This window comes from Nycticebus coucang, chromosome 12 (genome assembly GCF_027406575.1).
Source record: "Nycticebus coucang isolate mNycCou1 chromosome 12, mNycCou1.pri, whole genome shotgun sequence".
Taxonomy (NCBI): Eukaryota; Metazoa; Chordata; class Mammalia; order Primates; family Lorisidae; genus Nycticebus; species Nycticebus coucang.
In genome coordinates, this window is record NC_069791.1 from 12376877 (window position 1) to 12395043 (window position 18167).

At 50.3% G+C, this 18167-nt stretch overlaps 1 protein-coding gene across 1 annotated transcript; it reads right to left on the bottom strand.

The window, feature by feature from the left end:
• Nucleotides 1-408: 408 nt before the first annotated feature.
• On the bottom strand, nt 409-4905 carry HOXC11 (homeobox C11). Its single transcript, XM_053556773.1, has 2 exons — nt 4110-4905; nt 409-2861 (listed from the first exon to the last, which is right to left on the bottom strand). The coding sequence occupies exons 1-2, from the start codon at nt 4789-4791 to the stop codon at nt 2629-2631; spliced, it is 915 nt and encodes a 304-aa protein (XP_053412748.1). The 5' UTR covers nt 4792-4905; the 3' UTR covers nt 409-2628.
• Between the last annotated feature and the right edge of the window lie 13262 nt (nt 4906-18167).

Below are 18167 nucleotides of genomic sequence, written 5' to 3' on the forward strand. Positions count from 1 at the left end.
GACTGGCATGTTCCTGGGCCTGGGTCACAGAAGCCTTTGTTTTTCTTTCATGATGATCCTCTCCTTTCATCTATCAGAAATCTCCCCTGGAGCCTAGGACATTTTCTGGGCTGCACATTGCAGAGAAAGTGGTAGCTGAGGGTTTTAAATATTTTTCTCCAAAATTAGGAGCCATTTGGAAGTTTATATTTTGCTTTATAAACAGGTTCATTCTATAGAGTTATTTCCATCTTACTTTTACAGGAAACATGTCCAGAAGGCAAATATTCCCTAATATGACTAGTGGCTAAACATAATACCCAGAGAAGTGTCACATATGCACACACAAACACACAGGACTTTCACTTGCATTCCTGCCCACACTCACTAAACATTTCCTATAGTTACACACCACAGAGACATAAACTCTAGCTGTGAATGTGCTCAGCTTTACCCTTTACTACAGGCAAATATGTATACATACACTCATCATGCACACCCATAGGCACATTGATTAAAATCAAATATATGGGCACATGAGGAAACTGTGCAATGCATATACACCCCATTTTGCAAATCTTCACTTAAGACCCACATTTACAAATTAGAGATTCAGACCCCTAAGCTGCTGAGGTCCCTGCCATCAAAAAAGACAGAACCCAGATTTGATAGTCATGATGGGTTTTCCTTTCATCCAAAAGAATTGTATTGACAAAAACATCTTCCTTGAATTAGGCAAGAACAGAAAGAGAGGGGAAGCATGAGAGAACTGGTTGCAGACCTCTGTCCCAAAGTAACAAATTTGGAACAGACACCAGCTAAGTGTCCCCGCTGAAAGCACAAAAAGAATCATGATTATCTTTACACTGAAGAAAACACAGCAAATATAGATGGATATGGTGACTGTCCTCACAGGTCACCTCCTTTCCTAGTGCCCCACCCCCTTGCTAACCCCTACAAAACAAATCTCTGGGGGTTTTTACTCTCTGGAATACCCAATGTATAAACATCAGGGTGGCTCCAGCCTAGCGTCTTGTTGTGTCTGGAAGAGCCTGGCCATTTGTGCCCAAGGGGAAGCAGCCCCACCTTCCCACCCTCAGGGGCTTCAGAGAGAAGAGGGAGGGGGATTGTTTCTCTCCCCCCTTCCTTAAAAACTGTATATAAAAATTCCAATACAGTCTTCTCATAGAGAAAAAACCCACTAACATCATACCCTCAAACCTACACATTTAATTGCGACAGACGGAGACATCTGGCAGGAGGGCAGTGGAGCCAAAAAAATTACTGTAAATTTAAATTCGATGATGGTTACAATTAACTCCACGACAAATGTGTACTTAAATGGAAAGTCCGTTGCTGGGTATTTGGACACAGCTCGAGCTGCACGTGAGGAAGGAGAGCTTGAGAGTAGCTGTGGAATGTCCTCAGCTTGAGAGCGGGAGGAGGCCACCATCACAATCTTGGCCTTGCCAGTGCAGAGGTGCTCCAGACGGGCCAATGCAGGCCTACCTCACCTCTGGGTGCCTGTTCTCACGGGTTGGGTTCTGCCCACCTGCCTCCTCCTCCTCCACCGCCTGGGGAGAATGGAGGGTTTTAAGAGGAAAGGGGTTAATAAAGGGTCAAATAAATCATAATATTGAACAGAATGAAATATCTTTATTTGCCACAAAAAAAAATTCACAGCAATCCCTCTGGGATGGGAGCAGAGTGGGGATTGCCTATGTACACACGCACTCAAGCACATGGAGAGATGGGTGATTCCAATCTCATTCTGGGCACATCCTCCCCCCATTCCCTCTGGGTAGAAAGAAAAGCTTGTGGAATTTATTTACAAAAATTCAGGCCCCAGCTTAGGGGAGGTGCCCAATCCCATCTCCCTACAGACTCCAGCCCACCCAATCTTTTTTTCCTTAAAAAAAAAAAAGAGGTAACAACTGCATAGACTATAGGTAGAAATCCATGGAGTGGGGCGCTTATTGGAAAAAGGTTAGGAAACCTCAATGCACCAGTTAAGAAATTTCAAAGGAGGGCTCTACACATTCACGAGGAGGACAACTATGCTCGGGCGGGGCCTGGGCGCGGACGGAGGTAGGACACCGACTTTGCACACCTAACACCAGATCGAAGGTACAGGAATTTCACAGCAAGGCAGGATCACATTTAGCTGGCCCCTAATAGGGGGCAAGGTGGGGTAGGAAAGGGAAGCCAGAGAAGTTTCCGCTCAAAGACATGGTATCTTAGCGGATTTTTCACTTGGGCAAGGGAAGGCTTTTAGTTTGAGGTGTTCGGCTCAGGCGCCCACTACTGTGGCCCCTCCCCCCACCCAATCTGAGCAGCAAGACATTGTCGCCGAGGTGTGTTTTCTTTTAAATAAAGAGTCTAGGCCTTGGCGCCAAAGATGTCCACTCGCCATAGGTCACACACTTCTCTTCACCCCCTTTCCAGGCTCGGTCCCTGTCCCACAGCGAGAGTCAGGCGAGGGTGAAGGAGGTTCCGGAAAGAAGTGCCAGCAACGGCAGTGGGGGCCAGCCCTGGCCACAGTCCAGTTTTCCACCCGCGGAAAGAAGACGAGTTAGAAAATAAAAAATAAAAATAAAATAAAATAATTTCCCCTTTTATCCCGCTTCCCCAACAGGGCCCGGTCTGCGGTTACAGTAGCGGATTTCCCGAGAAATACTGCAGCCTGTCTCTGCTCAGTTTTTTTTCTTTCATCCTTCTGTTCTGAAACCAAATTTTCACTTGTCGGTCAGTCAGGTTCAGCATCCGGGACAGCTGCAGCCGCTTCTCTTTGTTGATATACACGTTGAAGAAAAACTCTCGTTCCAGTTCCCGGATCTGGAATTTTGAATAAGGGCAGCGCTTCTTGCGGGTGCGGGGGGCGTCTGGAGGGAGGGGAGGGGGCAAGTGCGAGGAGAGGGGGGAGAGAGACACGTGAGACGCGGGCGACCCCAGCCCGCTGAGCTATCAGCGGGCCTTCTCCCAGCCTAACCTCCAGGCAGCCCTCCCGCCAGGCCGGCGAGCTCTCCTCGCCGGGCGCAGAGCTGGGGGCAAGCCTCGACCCCCTGCCAAATCTAGCTGGTCCCAATCAGAGGCTACTGCACGACCAGCAGCACCCCCACTTCCGTCCCTCAGGAGAGCGGTGGCAGACCCGGTCTGGGACAGAAGGAAAGACGCTGGAGCCCCCTGCTTGCGCCCCTGCAGCCCTCTGCCCCTTCCCAAGCTTTTCTCCTTGGGGTTCTGAGAGCCCACCGCCCCCTCCTCCAGAAATCTGGGGGACCGGCGGAGCACAGGCGCGAAGAAGTGAGATCTAGAGAGAGCAGTGGGGAGGAGTGGAGGAAGACAGTGAGAGCAGGCACCCAGACACCAGACAGTCTCTTCCGGGGCCTGGTGCCCCGGACGCCAGCCTGGCGGTGCCTTCCACGCTGCAGCTCTAGGCCGGCACCTAGGCCACGCACCGAGGAGAGACGCTGAGACCCTCGCCTGGGGCGCAGTGAAGCCCTGAGCCGCCTCTCCTATTACCCTGTCGCCTCTGACCTCAGGGTTGCTTGGGTTCCTGCTCAAGGACTCGCAAACACATAGTTTGAGCTTTTTCAAAAGTTGTTTTGAAAAGAATCCGAGCAGCCCTGGCTGGCTTCTCTGGTCTCAGGTTCTGCTCCATTGCTTCTCTCCCCCACCTCTCCCCCTCTCTGAGTTTCTCTCGGCCTTTCCCTCGCCCTCCCCTTTCTCCCCCTCCACCCCTCCCCGCCCTCCCACTCCCCGGCAGCCCGGTTCCCCATCCTTCCTTAAATGCTCCTCTAAGTTCATGATCAAAGTTAATATCGCCCGGAATGGTGGCACTTTTAAAAATTTCACAGACCGAGGGAGATAACGGGGAAGGGGGGCTTCACCCGGCTTTTCCAAAGAGCCCTTTTCCCTCCCTCCCCACCCCTTCTCTATCGTAAAAAGTCGAGTCGTTGGGAGAGAGGGCTTTGTAGGTTATAATAAAATCCTTTGAATGCTTATAAAACTCCACATAAAATCGGACTGACCCAAAACACGAGGCCGTCCTTGCTCCCCTTGCCTCCCCCCTACTTTCGCCCTCCCTCTCTCCCTCCCTCGCTGCCCGCCTGTTCCCGGCCGCCGCTACCTACTGGGGGCGGCTCCTTTGGCCGGCTCCTTGGTCGCGGAGTGGGCTGAACCGGACGAGCTGGGATTTGTGTTCTCTTCCTCAGCCTCGGCCTCAGCACCCGCTTCGGCCCGGGACGTCAGTCCCGAGGCGGGGGGCACCTCGGACTCCCCCTTGGCCTCGCCCTTGCCCGAGCAGGGGGGCTCGGCGGGTGGGTCGCCGCCACCGCAGTAGGCGTTGTCGAAGAAACGGTCGAAGGCTTGAGGCAGGACGCTGTTCTTGTTGACTGACGAGTAGAAGCCGGCGGGGGCTGAGTGCGGGGCGCTGGGGTGGTGGTGGCCGCCGTAGGAGCCTTCGTTTTTCATGAGGATCTCGGTGACGGTGGAAGGAGGCAGGCACTCCCGGTGCATAAGCTCATCGGCGGCCGCATAGCAGGAAGAGTAGCTGTTCCGATGGTGCCACTTGCTGGATGGCTCCAGGCCGTAGGAGACCTCCCGGACTGGGGGCACTTGGGCTGAGTAGGGATAGGAGATCTGACGAGAGGGGGCCTGGGGCAGGAAGGAGGAGACCGTGGAGAACTCAGGCATGTAGTAAGTGCAACTGGGCAGATAGAGGTTGGAGGCGCAGCTCCCCCGCTCGCCAAAATCAGCGCCCCTCTCCTTGCGCGACGGCGAGCAGAAGTTACCCAGGTTGACCGAGTTAAACATCGTTCTCCTCTCCTGCCGGCTCCGGATGAAGGTTTTGGACCCAGTCTAGCGAGGGGGGAAAATTTGGGAAGGCGAGATGACGCGTTATCCGTCTTAGTCTCTCTCCCCGAGCACGTGATCCAAAGTAGATATTGTCATATATCAGTTCGGAGCACTTCGCAGACGTAGGAGGGGTTCTCTCTTAGGTAAGATCGGGGACGTTCAGGCGATTGGTTTGCAAACACCGCAGAAACATTATGAAAATCAATTGCAGATTTGTATTCGTTTTTCTCCCGTCACTCCCCTCCTCTCCATTCCACAGCATGAGCAAAGGAGGAGAGAGAGGTTTGGGGTGGGGTGGGCGGTGGGATGGGCGAGGGTGGTGGCTGGGAGGGGGTAATTGTATTTTTTTTCTAGCTGCTGCTCTCTTCCCCCCCAGGACTGGGGGAAGGAGGAGGGCTTTCACATGTGGGGGTCTTGCCTCCTCCCTGTGATCAGCACCAGACAGATGGGAGTGAGGATTTCTTTCCCTGCTGCCTGATTCCCCCCAACCCCAAGTCTCAGGGACTCTTACCCCTACAACCCCTAGAGTCAGTGCCTGTTTACAGGAGTTTGAAGAAATCTACTCTTTTCCTGGCCAGAGTTGGGTGTCAAGACTCCCTTTTTGGATTCTTTAAAGAGACTCCCCGGAAGAGTATCTGAAGTTTCCCAAAGGTGAGGCAGCCCTGCTGCAAGCCAGTGTCCCAACTTTGTCTGACTTGCTGTGCTGCCGCTGGCTAGGGACTCGGATTAGTCATAAATGAGTGGTGAGCAGTGCGCCAGCCGCCCAGCCGGTGCCTGGTGAAGTCTGGGTAAAACCTTCTCTAATGTTGTGTTAAATATTTAGTATGAGAGAGTGGCCCTGGGTGAATATTTCATGCCCGCCTTTATTGTCAATCAATGTGAAGAAAGCTGTATCCACTGTGGATTTTCAAATCCCAAACCCCAAAGAAAAGGATTAGACTGAGAGCCATGTATCTTCTCTGTCAGGGACCTTTGGGTTGGGGGCTCAGCCTCAGGTAGTGAGTTGAAAAGATGCCCGTCAGGGCCCAGGAAGGATATAGTAGGGGGTACTGGCCTTGAGGCTCCTATCCTTGAATGATTTGGGGGAGTGTGAGGCGGGCAGTTGGGTTCAGGTATGCATCTCCAGTACAGAACAGCAGGATGGTGGAAGGGAGCAAAGGACCTTGGGGTTGGCTGGGGCAGGGGCCACTCCTTAGTCAATGCCCCCAACCCCTCTCCTGGGTAGACCATAGTGCCCTTTCCTGTTTCTCTTCAGAGTCTTGCCCTGCCCTCTTCAGAGTCTGTCAGCCTCCTTTCAGCTGTGGCCCAAGGGTTATGATTCTGCCCTCCCTTGCCTTCCACTCCTCTGGGTACTATAGGGCACATCTGGGCAACTGAAAATCACTTTATTGAAAGGTTCTGGACTGGGTCCAAGGGACCAGAGTAACCAGCATGAGCAGAAAGCAACCTTGGAGCCAAGGAGGAGCCGCTAGGACGTGATTTGGAAGGAGCGGAAAAACTGAAGCCCCCAAGGACTCAGCCCACTGTACACTCAGGGAAAGCAAAAAATAATCCCAACCCTTCTTTACACCCATAACTTTTGGTTATACTTGATTTCCACTTAAAATTAATTTGATTTTTCCTGATGCAACATAATGAGATGCCAAGATTCCCTAACCAGATAGGGAAGACACAAAAAATTATACCTTGCCTCCAGATATAATCCCCAGCATCTATTCCTACTTCAATGTTCCTGCCTCCACAAACTGCTCAGCTTTTAAAGCTATACCTGGGTGGAGTCTGCTTCAAATGTGGGTCTCATCCTTGGGGCAGCTCTGGAATACCAGGAAAGGCCTCAGGCACCACTCAGGGCTGGGCACTGATGCTTCTTTAGTCTTGGTCAGACCTTAACTGAAGCAAAGAGGAAGTAGAGTGGGGCTTTGCTAAAGTGTGGGATTTTTCTGTCGGGAAGGGACCACTAAAAGAAAAATCTGTTGCGTTTCCTCTTTCCTCTAGCCATTTTTATAGGGTGAGCTGGGGCCAGCATTTTTAATTATAATGGTGGGGAACTATGGACTGTAGCTTTTATGGGGTTCATGCTGACCTTATTAAACTCCAGTTTATTGGAGGCAAAATGCTCCCCAAACAGTGATAGGAATGAGCAGGAGGGAGGCAAGAGGTTCCCCTACCCCTTGCAGAGGTGTGGATATGGGCTCAGAGTCTCCGCTCCCACTTTCCCCACTTACCTTCAGGATTCTACTTTCCTTTCCTGGCCTCCAGGATGATGTGGGGCCCAATCCCCCAAGGCTTAGTCTACACAGTGAGGGGGGGGCTGCTTCCTGTGAGGAGACAGCTGTGGGTCTGAGCACTTGAATTTGACCACCAAAGTTTATTCTCGGGCCACCATAAAAGTGAGCCAGGCGGCTGCAATGAGCTGCTGGCGGCCCTATTTCCTTGAAACAAAAAAGAATGTCAAGAAGTTGGTACCTAGGAAACTCAGGTCTCCCAACAGAGTTCTCGAAAGTAATATTCTTTCTCCTAGAAGTTAGGCATGAGGTTCAAAATGTTCTCTAGTGTTGATCTGACTTTTATTTTTTCAACAATTTTTAAAAATCCCAGCAACTACTTGTTGTCAACAAAAAAAAGGCCCTAGCAGCTAAGGTCAGATAGAAGTTGATTGGCAAAAATGCCGAAGGTGTGGGATAATGTCCTTCTTGCCCAGCCCTGGGTTCAGGCTGCCCAGAAGCATCTATTGGGCTTCTTGTCTCAGGCTGTGCCTTCTCTGTCTGTGATTTCTGGCCAGGGCATCAGTGCCATCCCAACATGGGACCCCTTTCTGTCCCCCAACATTTTCCCTGTCCTGCTCCAGGAGCCTTATGTTTTTACCTCACTTGATGGGTACATGAGGCCCCCCATCCACCTGGAGTCCCCAGTTTTTGCCTGAAATCTTCCATGGCAGGGCCATCCTGCTCTCCCCACTGGCTCTAAGTAGCCTCAGTGCTGCCAGCCTGGCCACTAAGAGTCTGGGCGGCTTCCGTGGTAGTTTGACCAGGGCCACTGACAGATTCCACTGCCCTTCTCCCCCATACGTAGACAAAAGAGACAGCTTCGGAAGGGGGCAGTATCTCCTGAATTCCAGCCTGGGTAGCTCCCAGAGTAGCCTCTGAAAATGCACAGAGCACTGGGGCTGCCTAGCAGCCTGTCTGCCTCCTCCTGCTGCTCTGGATTCTAGAGAGCTAATTGTGGTAGGGAGAGGGGATCACCTCATAGACTATGAACTGGGAGAAAAGCACTGAGAAAAGGGGCCTCTAAGAGCTCCGGTAGGCTTGGATTGTAAATTCAGCCCCTTGAGGAGTCAATAAAAAGATAAGTGGAGAGAGTCCCTTCCATGGACACCATCACTTGTTTCCAGGCTGGGTGGGGAAGAAGGGACCCTCATTAGAAATCAGCTTGCACTTATTTGGGCACATTTCTTTCCCTTACAGCAATATCTCCTCATTTAATAACCCCTTTAGTGTGCTTTTTTCAAGCTAGCGCTTTTTCTTGTAACCAGAACACCCTACGTCCACACCAACCAGGGAACAAGAAGGGTGTGTTGGACTTCTGGTTCAGGCTTCCACCTCTCCTCCAACTGGGCCATTGCCCCAAGTCTGGGGCCCCAAGTCAGACCACCTAAGTTGGTGGACTCTGCTCAAAGGTTCCTCAGACCTATGGGTCAGGTAGGGGGAAGAGAGGAGGGTGGCTCATTGCCCCAGCAGCCCCACCCAGCTTCTTCCAAGCCGAGGTGAGATTGTCTCAGGAGGTTAGAAACACAACCCCATTTCTCTCCATAAAAGCTCCATTTTACGAGCCCGTTTCACTGGCCCTCTCACCAAATGCTCCAAAATGAAGGAAAAGTCTTAAAAGCAGTCTGGAAATAGAGCCACTGGTGTTGGACTGTAGTTTTCTAAGCCAGTTTCAGCAGCACAAAAAATACCCTTTCTGGGTGGGATTGCCCTTTTGGGCCACCCGGATCTTCCGCCTGGCTGCGGAGGGGAGGCCTGTTTGGCTCAAGCCCCCATTCCCCAGCTTTAGCGCCTACTTTAGGCTTGGACTCAGTCTGCCCTGATCAAAGTGAACTCGCGGCATTTTTATGAGATCAACTTCAGTGGCTCTTTACTTGTAATCAGACGCCTGGGTCGAAAATGCAAAAGGGAACAGCCCATCAATCCAAAAGGGAAAAAGAGAGAGAGGGAAAGACAGAGAAAGGGAGACAGACAGACAGACAAAAGGGGAGCACAAGGTGAAAAAAATTCAGGTGACACAGAGCAAGAAGATCTCAGTCTCTAAAAACAAAAGGACACTTGTCCCCAGCAAGAATAGTCTGTGGGGCTCTGTTCTAGCCTCCAGGCCCTGCCTTCTGCCTGCACATTCCATAAGCCTGGAAGCTAGGGCATTCTGTGCGGAGCCCTGACTCGCCTGTACTCTGACGCTTGATCCAAAAGCTTCCACAGTGTGGACTCACTGGGAGAGGTGAGTGTGGTGGTATGCCTGCTCGCCCAGTAGGGAAGGTGGCTTCTGTTCACGATTTAAAAGTCTCCCTCATTTTGCTGCTTTCCTCTCTGTGGTCTCCGTGGTTGTCTCATCATGATAGCCAGAAGATGAGTTACAGGAAGATTTGCCAGAGATTTATCGCCTGGTCCCAAACTTGGAGAGGCTCGTTGTCATAAACAGCCGTCTATTGTCTAGACTTTTATCTCTCGGTATGGATTGTGCATTAGCGAGGCTCAGGAGACGTAGGCTGGCTCTGTGGGGTGTGCATGCAGCCAGGGTGTGTATCAGCTGATTCCTGCCCCCCTGACCCTTGGGTCAGTTTAGGAGAGCCCACAAATTTGTGTGTGCTCTTGGAGCTGGGCAGGTATGCCTGAGCGTCCACGGGTAATGAAGTCTCCTCTCTGTGTCTGGAAGCATTCCGGTGCGTGTACTTGGGTGTTCGGTGAGAATTTGTCATGGTGTGCTTTGTTTCTTGGGCATTTTAAGTGTTTCTGTCTGGGCTTTTTCGGGTTTTATTAACCAGCGTCCGCTTGGCCTGTTTATGTCCTTTCGAAGCAGATCATCTGGTGTTTTTCAATATTGGAGGCTCATTGTGTGTACTTTGCTTCTCTGAGGAAATGGTTTTGGGTGATATCTTCCCAGGCTTACCCCTCAGATTCCCGAGCCCACTCTGAGTCACACCTCAGCTTCTGCCTTCACCAGGGTATCTGGTCCAGCCTCACTCTCTGCATGCCCCTAAATTTCAAAAGTGCCTGCTAATTTTATGTCACAGACATGAAGCACATTTTTGCAGGGTGAGGTCTGGCTATCTGTATCTTTCCCACACTGAGGGGGAACCATCCCAGATCATAAACTACCTCACTATCTGGGGCTCCCCTTCCCATGCTGGGGGGACATAGAAAAGGCCTCCCAACTCCGTTTCAACTGTTCTTTATCCATATCCAAAAAGGGCCCACTGTTCCCTCCCTGGGGCTTCCTGGTAACAAACATCCCCACCCTGGGTACTGCCCAGGCACTTTGTGATATAAGTGGCATTTTATAGGTTAAAAGTCTCTGGAAGAGATCCTTGGTCACCTTCAATCTTGGGGTCAGAAGTTTCTTTGAAAACTGGGATACTTTAGCAGAAATAATCAAACCCTCCCTCTTTGTTTTTCTTTATCGGGACACTGGGTAGGAAGCACCAGGCACTGAGGCCTGAGAGCTCCGCTGACCACCTCTGCTACTCCTCGCTGCTCCCTATTTCAGGTCCCTAAATAGCCCTGAGGTGCTCTCAAATTGGTAGGTAAAGTGGGAGGGGACTGATCCCAGAGGTCAGTTTTCCAGTTGGGGAGGGTGGCGGTGACAACAATTAGGTTCTTTTAGAGCACCAGATTTAACCACAATTTTCCAGACTGCTTTCTGTGTAACCTCCCTTCCCTTGGCATTAGAATTCCAAATTCAAAAGCAGTGACTAGGCCCCTAAATGGCTCCAAGAGCCCAGAGGAAGCTAAGGGGAAAGCAAACTGTGAGATCCAGGAGAAAGGTGAGTTTTCTACAGATAGCCCCACACCAATTCATTCATATTCTCACTCACTCTCTCTCTCTACCCTCCCTCGTCCTTCTTTCACTCTCTCCAGTGCTACCCTGGAGGAAAAAGATCCAGGACCCCTGTTCGGGCTCCTTTCAGCGCCTTCAGGCTGAGCCTGCCGACTGCCCCACCACCCCGGCAGCAGCTGCCGCCGCCGCTCCGGAGCTCACTTTCCGCTTTCCGATTCGCCGGCTGCCTGCGCCGCAGTTTCACCCTGCTTGTCTCCCTACCTCCCTCTATTCTTGCCTCCCTCCTCCTCTAGACCAACGAAAATCTAAAATACTAGTTTCCTCCGCATTCAAGGCCTCCTCTGAGCCGGCTGAGCGCTCGGCTGTGGCAGGACCCGGTCCCTGTGCAGTCGCGCTTTGCTCCCAGTCTCACCAGCGGCAGCCTTCTTCGTAGGAGCTGCCGGGTTCAAATGCTTCTCTCTCTCTTTTCAGCTTCTCCCGCTTTCTTCCCCCCTCTGCATCTGAGAAATAAATAAAATCAAGTCTCCTACAGCACCAGCCCTCCCCACCCCGCCTGCCTCACTTCTCCTCCTTACCGAATGTACCGCCTTGTATTCTGAAGGAAACCGTAAATTCAGACATTTAAGCTGTAAATGAACTTTTCTTTATGACGTTTAATTTTCTCTCCAATTTCTTACGTCCTCCTCCGCATCGCAGTGGAATAGGAAGGGATTTAGAAGTCTGCGGTAGGGGAGGAAGGGGTGTGGAGAAAGGCCAGAGTTACAGATAGTGGGGAAAGATACGGAAGACCGGGAGATGCGGAGAAAAAAATAGGCGGAGGGGGGAGCGGGGGCGGGGAGGAAAGGGGGAGGGAGAGTGCCCCAGCTGGCAGGGAGCGGAGCCAGAGAGAGAAAAGGAGAGAAAAGTTTCCCCGAGTCTTCATTAGTTGATTTCCCCGTCTGCCGCCTTCCCAGTCTGCAGAGCTCACCCCCAATAAAGGAAGGAGGGGGCTCTTTATTTTTTTAAGGCCCCAAAGAGTCCGGTGTTTACAAGACCAGAAATGCCACGGCCACGTCCTGGCAGAGAGAAAGGCTGAAATGGAGGACTGACGCCTTCCTTATAAGGTACGATGCTAACTTGACCTTCACTTTGTCACGGCGCCCCCGCCCACCCAGACTGCTGCCAGCAGCAGCCCAGCTAAAGCAATCGCCGACCCTTTCTTCCACCTCCCACCCGCCTTTCTTTTCCAATCTCTTATATTCATTTCTCTCTTTTCTTCTTCTTCTTTTTTCTACGGCTTCCTTTTTATTTCCTTCCTTCCTTTGTCATTTCTTTCCCTTCTTTTTGTTCCTTTTCTTCCATTTATTCCTTCTTTTTTTGCCTGCTGATTTCATAGTTTCCCTCAATTCTCTTTTGCCTTGCTCTTTGGCACTGCCTCTATGGCAATCTTTCTCGTTCATAGTCTTCTGGTCTCTTAAGTTCCCAAAACAAGGAAAAAAGGTTTTCGATCCTCCCTTCATACCCAGGTTGAACTGCCCTCCTATTCCTAGCATGCCTTTTGTCCCAACCCGGGTGTCCCTGGGGGAGAAGACTCCAAGAAAGTGCCAATTTGGGACCCAAAGTGGCTTCACTTGGGGCCCAATGCCCACTTGGGGATGATAATGAACTTGGTTTTGATAAGACCCTATCGTCCTTTCACTGGCCTTACCTGCAATGTCTGGGTGACCCTAGTGGCCTTGGATTGAGAGCAAAGCCTTGGACAGTGGGGACATGGGGAGAGCAGAGCTTACTGTTCCTGAGAGTAAGGGAGGAAGAGTTCAAGTACAAAATTGTTGCTTGCCCTTCTCTGGGCTTTCAGCCCTTAAAATCCTAGAAATTTCCCTTAAGACATCTGGGAGAGAATTTAGAGAATTAGGGATTTCTGGAGACTCTCACACACATAAAAATAGGACAGAGAAAGACTATTAGGCCTCTTTACCTTTCTTGCTGCCTCCCAGGCTCCAGCAGAGCCTCTGACATTAACTCTAATCATATCTTGTGCGGCTATAAAAAGATATTATTGACACCCCTGTAATTATCTATTATCCACTTACTTGTAATGATTACAATATTAGAGAAGGCAGGTCTATGCAGACCAAGTAAAACCAAGCAAATATCCTGGAAAGTGAAACTGGATCGGAGCTATTCAAACTGTATTTCGTGTGCCTTCTTGAGATGTTTCAAAATCTATAAGCTCCTGCCTAGGGCCTTCTTGATTTAGCAGTAGCCATTTTGTGGGGCTTGGGGTGATATTGGGAGACTCTATCATCTCCTTTTCCTCTATAACCCATGCAACCCCCACCTCCTCCTCTGCACAGACACCAGAGAGGGCCAGACAATAAAAGAGAAATGCTTTCTCCCTCTCCCCCTACAATTATCTGAATAATTGCATGAACTCTTCCTGGAATACCACTGTGTAGTCAGGGTCAGGATTTCAGCAGGAAGTGCTGGGGACAGGATTCCAAATGGGGGAAGCTGAGACAGTTCTGCTTTCTTACATTCCCAGACTTTATAGTTCTGTCTAGTGTTACATTGTTTCTTCAGGCAAAGATCTTTGTTCGCTTTCAGTCATATTTTTCCCTCCCCCCCTTCTTTCTTTTTCCCTCCCTCCCTTTTTGGGTCCCTTTAAAGGAGACTCAGATCATCTTCTGCTCTTAATAGATGACTATAAAAGTAAAATTAATTCCCCCCTGCCCTTTAATATGAATATCTTTCCGTTAAGTATGCATATCGGTGAGCCGAGAATAAACAGAATTAAGTGCTGCAACCCAAACCAGCAATTACACCCAAGGTTTTTTTTTTTTTTTTTTTTTTTTATCTTCATTGGGTCTGGCTTATCTGGGGCTGTTCACTCTAGTGCGATAACCAAGGGACATTTATATATATATATTTTTTTTTACAAGCCAGTTGGGGCCTGAGCCAGCACCGATCTGGTAGAAAAAGCAACCACAAAGCCAGAGAAAGAGCAGAAGGAGGAAGAAGTGAGCCAAAAGAAGATGAAAATGAACCACGCAGCGAAATGCAGGGAAAGGAACAAGGCGGCGGATTCCCGAACAAACATGGCAGAGGGCAAGACAGGCACTCACAGACAGAGGTTTATATATTTTTATTTTTAAAAATCTGATTGGCGACTCAATGAGGAAAAGGGAAAATTCAGGGAAGGGGAGGGGAGAGGAGATTATCCGGGTCCTAACTAACAATATGGATGCCCAGAAATAGAGAACGCTGGAGAAACCGGAGCGGGCACCCAGAAGTACCCTGCTCCTGCTCAGGTCAGCCGCTGCCCCACACGCTGTAGGGCTGGGCCCTCAAAGCCCCCCCTCGCGGCAGCAGGGGCTTCCTTGCTTTCCTTATCATTTCCATCTTTATGACGAGGCTTGTTAACAAGACCTGCGGCCACGCACATCTATCTCAGCCTCTGTGCTCAGCCGAGCAGCGGCCGGCCGGGGGGACTGGGAGGCTCTAATTAATTGATTCCTTTGGACTGTAAAATATGGCCGCCGCAGAACCCATGGACTCATAAACAATATCTGTGCTGGGTGTGAATGCATTGTCTCTCAAAGAATTTTTCCATAGGCATATGTCAGAGTTTTAGATTTCCAGTTGCTAAGGAAAGACCCAAGTGGGACTAATCTTTAGGATGCTAAAACATAGCCAGCTTAGTGCTGGAAAATGTCTATTCAAAAGTGTTACTAGTGGGTTTTGCTGAAAAAAAAAAAAAAAACTTGGTTATGGGATAGATTTTCTCTGCTGCTTGTACAGTCCAAGCCCAATTTAAAGATGACAAGGAAGTCAAGGGGCTGGGTAGGCCAGAAGCCTCTCTGTCCTAACTGGATGCAGTGGAGTGGAGCTGCTCCTGGATTTGAGAGGGACATAGAAGCCAAGGTCCAGTCTTTGTTTCATGCTGCTTCTTATATTCAAGACTCAAAAATAAATTGAACAGAAACTAAACATGAAAACTTTAGCCTTTGGGAGCTCTGAGTGCCCTGCACACACCCAGGAATTCTGCCTTTTACACAACTTATCAGGCCATCATGGCACCCTCTTTTGTAACTAGCAACACCAAGTAACTCTATATTTATTAATGTAAGAGTGCATCTCCAGATATCTGGGGCATAATGCTTGTTCCATACAGGTGTGATTATGCAGTGGGACTCTGCTGGAAACAGCACTTTCCCCTCTAAATATAGACCAGTGCTTCAGGCAAGAGTTGCAGCCGGGACACAGAGTAAATAATATATATAGACATAGCAGGGGAGTTAGCAGATTTAAATCATAGAAATACAGAACAGAAAATAGGCCCAACTTATGGAAACCATCACTGCCAATAACTGAACTTCCTTCTGCTATTGTTTTTAAGATCCCCCAGCAATGTGTATTGTAATGCAATATGTAGATCCAAAGAATGTTCTTCAGTGTATTTCAACATTTCGGTGTATATCATGTATGCAAACATATTTATAGAATACATTTTCTATACGTACTTTTTGTATGTATAATAACATCAATGTATTTTCCATGCAGTTTTTAACGTAGCTATATTAACACCTGAATGCATTTTCCATGCAGATTTTATATGACCTATGGAGTACGTATGTACATGTAGCTAAACAGACTCAGGACTGTACATTCCCTGTGTAGGATATGTGAAAGTGTAATGTTTAAATGTGTAAGTAATTTTTTACATGTGATGAATATACATGTTATATGTATCCTTTTCCCAGTATGTTGCATTCACATGCAGTAGATAAAAGTGCCTCTATATGTATATTTTATAAAGAAATATATTTTCCATGCCTAGAATGTAATATAGATGTCTGTGCATTTTAGATAGTGTTTCGATATATTGGTTATGGTAGCACTATGACCAGGTGTGTATTTTAAGAAAAATCTTTTCACTCGGTATGTGAACTATGCACCTTTCACGAGGAACTTCCCAGGCGAGGACTACCGATGGGTTCCATGCTCCCAGACCTGTCCTTGAAGGACGTTCTCTACTGCCAGGCCAGGGAAACTGACCAAGGGAAGACTTGTCTCCTAAGGGGCTCTCGCTCACAGGCGAAATCACCCGCTGGCAATAGGCTGGCTCAGAGCGGCTAAAGGTACTGCCGTGTTTGGTCTCTTCAAGATCTAGTTTCTTGGCTCCTATGCCAGGCTCCAGCGAGCGACGTGGGTCTTTGGAACCTCCAGGACAGAGCCGCCATAGATGAGAAGCCAGGCAGGAGAGCAGGCCGCCAGCGGCTGTGGGGACACCGCGTGCCTGGCAGAGGGAAGGCACTTAGAAGAAAGGTCTGGTCCCGCAGCCTGAGCAGTGCTTCAAATTGCAGCTTCTCTTCCAGGCTTCTCACAAACTCCTGGGGCGTCGCCTAGGCTTAGGGTGCTTAGGGCTAAGCAACCGGACGGGTCTGCGTCTCGGCGAGGCAGTCTCCACGGCTCTGGCCAGCAGGGGTCATCTCATCCTTCGCGGGGGCCGGGCAGAGCTACCGGTGCTGTTGGGCGGGGAGCTACTTGGGCTAGCCTAGGCTGTGGGTGCACTGGGTTTCCTCTCCCTGGGACCCTGAAGCGCACCGCGGCTGGGACCAGGACCGACAGGGGCTTGGACCGAGGTCTCAGGTCTTAGCGCCCAGTACCCTGATGGCCAGGGAACTGAGGGCTCCAGGCGCGAGTTGGGGAGCGGCCCGGGCGCCCGCGTCATCCACCAGTGGCCGGCGTCTTTGTCTCGGGGCCTCCCCTAGAACGGAAACCGCAAGCCGGGCTCAGGGTGCAGCGGAGAGCTGCGGGCGAAGCCGGGGAGTCCTGCGGCGGCGGCGGCGGGAGTGGGCCCCAGGCCTCTCCGCAGAAAACTGGCAACTTGGTTTGGTTGAAGCAGACACAGAAGGGCTGCAGCTCCGATCTTCAGATCTGCATATGCGCGGCCGTGGGCTGCCGCCTGACTTCCACGTCTTGCCGAACTGCACCGGAGCCTTCTGAGCCTCCAGGTGCCCGCCTGCAGAGAGGGTTAGGGCTCCAGGGTGCGTTTTCCGCGCGGCCTGAGGCCTAAAAACCGCTCCGGCTTTCCTGGACATGGCGGGGAGGGTGGGCGGGGGCTCAGGCCTGGCCGGAACCCAAAGTCCCCGGGGTTTGCTTTGTTCGCGCGTCGAGGCAGACAGTCACTGCCCCGCTCTGGGTCTGGGCCATCGATCGCTCCAGATTTCCGGCTGCATTAGCATCCACAGAACCCGGACTGCCAGACCCATCTCCTGCCCGCTCGATAGTGGCTTTACATACCCGGTTTCATCTGTGTAGGTCAGAGGGGAGCAGAACAACTGCGTGGATAATCATGTCCGAATACAGAACTCGTGTGGGTGATGCCACGCTTACACACACAACAGCAGAATTATTTTCCAACTCAATTACCCAGATAATGCTACCCTCTTTTTTTGCTCTTCAAGACCCAGTTTAAAAAAGGGGGTGTTTTATGTTTATGTTAGAGGTATAAATTGTAGTTTGGAGACTTAAAATAGACGAATAGTCATAACATGGACACAATCCTCACCCAGATCTGAACCCTGAGTATAGAGGTTCCAACCATGGCCTCCTCTTTGGCTGGGAGACCCAAGGACTTGTTTTTCAGCCATAAGGAGGAGGGAATTGTGTCTTTCCTTCTATGACAGTTTCCCCGGTTATTGAGTCTCTAGGTCTGCATAGACACCACCCAACAAGGTGCCTTCTCTCCCCAATTTACAGTGTCTCTGGGGATAAGTCAAGGGAGTAAATTAAGGGCCAGTTATTCACAGCCTCTCCAAATTTGCTTTTGGCCAGCAAGGCCTCCATTGTTGACCCTTCCTGGATAGATAGAATGGAGTAGTCTTGTTACCTGGATTCACTAGGATTCAGACTTCTCCCTCCTTTATTCAGACCCAGGCTCTGCCACCAGGCCACTTCTCCAGCTCATGGCTGCCAAAGCTGTCTTCAGCCCTCCCGGCACTCTATGGGGCATTTGTATGAGCACTCCAAGGCTAAGAGTTTCCCTCCTGTTGGCACCCCTCATCTGCTTAAGGCCGCTGGGGAGTAGGGGTAAAAGGAGAATGAGATTTGATCTAAATTCATTAGTTTCTCTAATTAAAGGAATGAGGAAAGGGGAGGAGAGAAAGATTTCAGGGCAAGAGTGTGACTCAGAGGAGGCCGGACTTGGTGGCGCCCCCTTGTATTCCAGCATGGGTTTGGGAGAATGGAGGAGAAATTTGGAGAAGACTCCCTAGACTGGAGCCAGACAGCTAGAAAGAGGA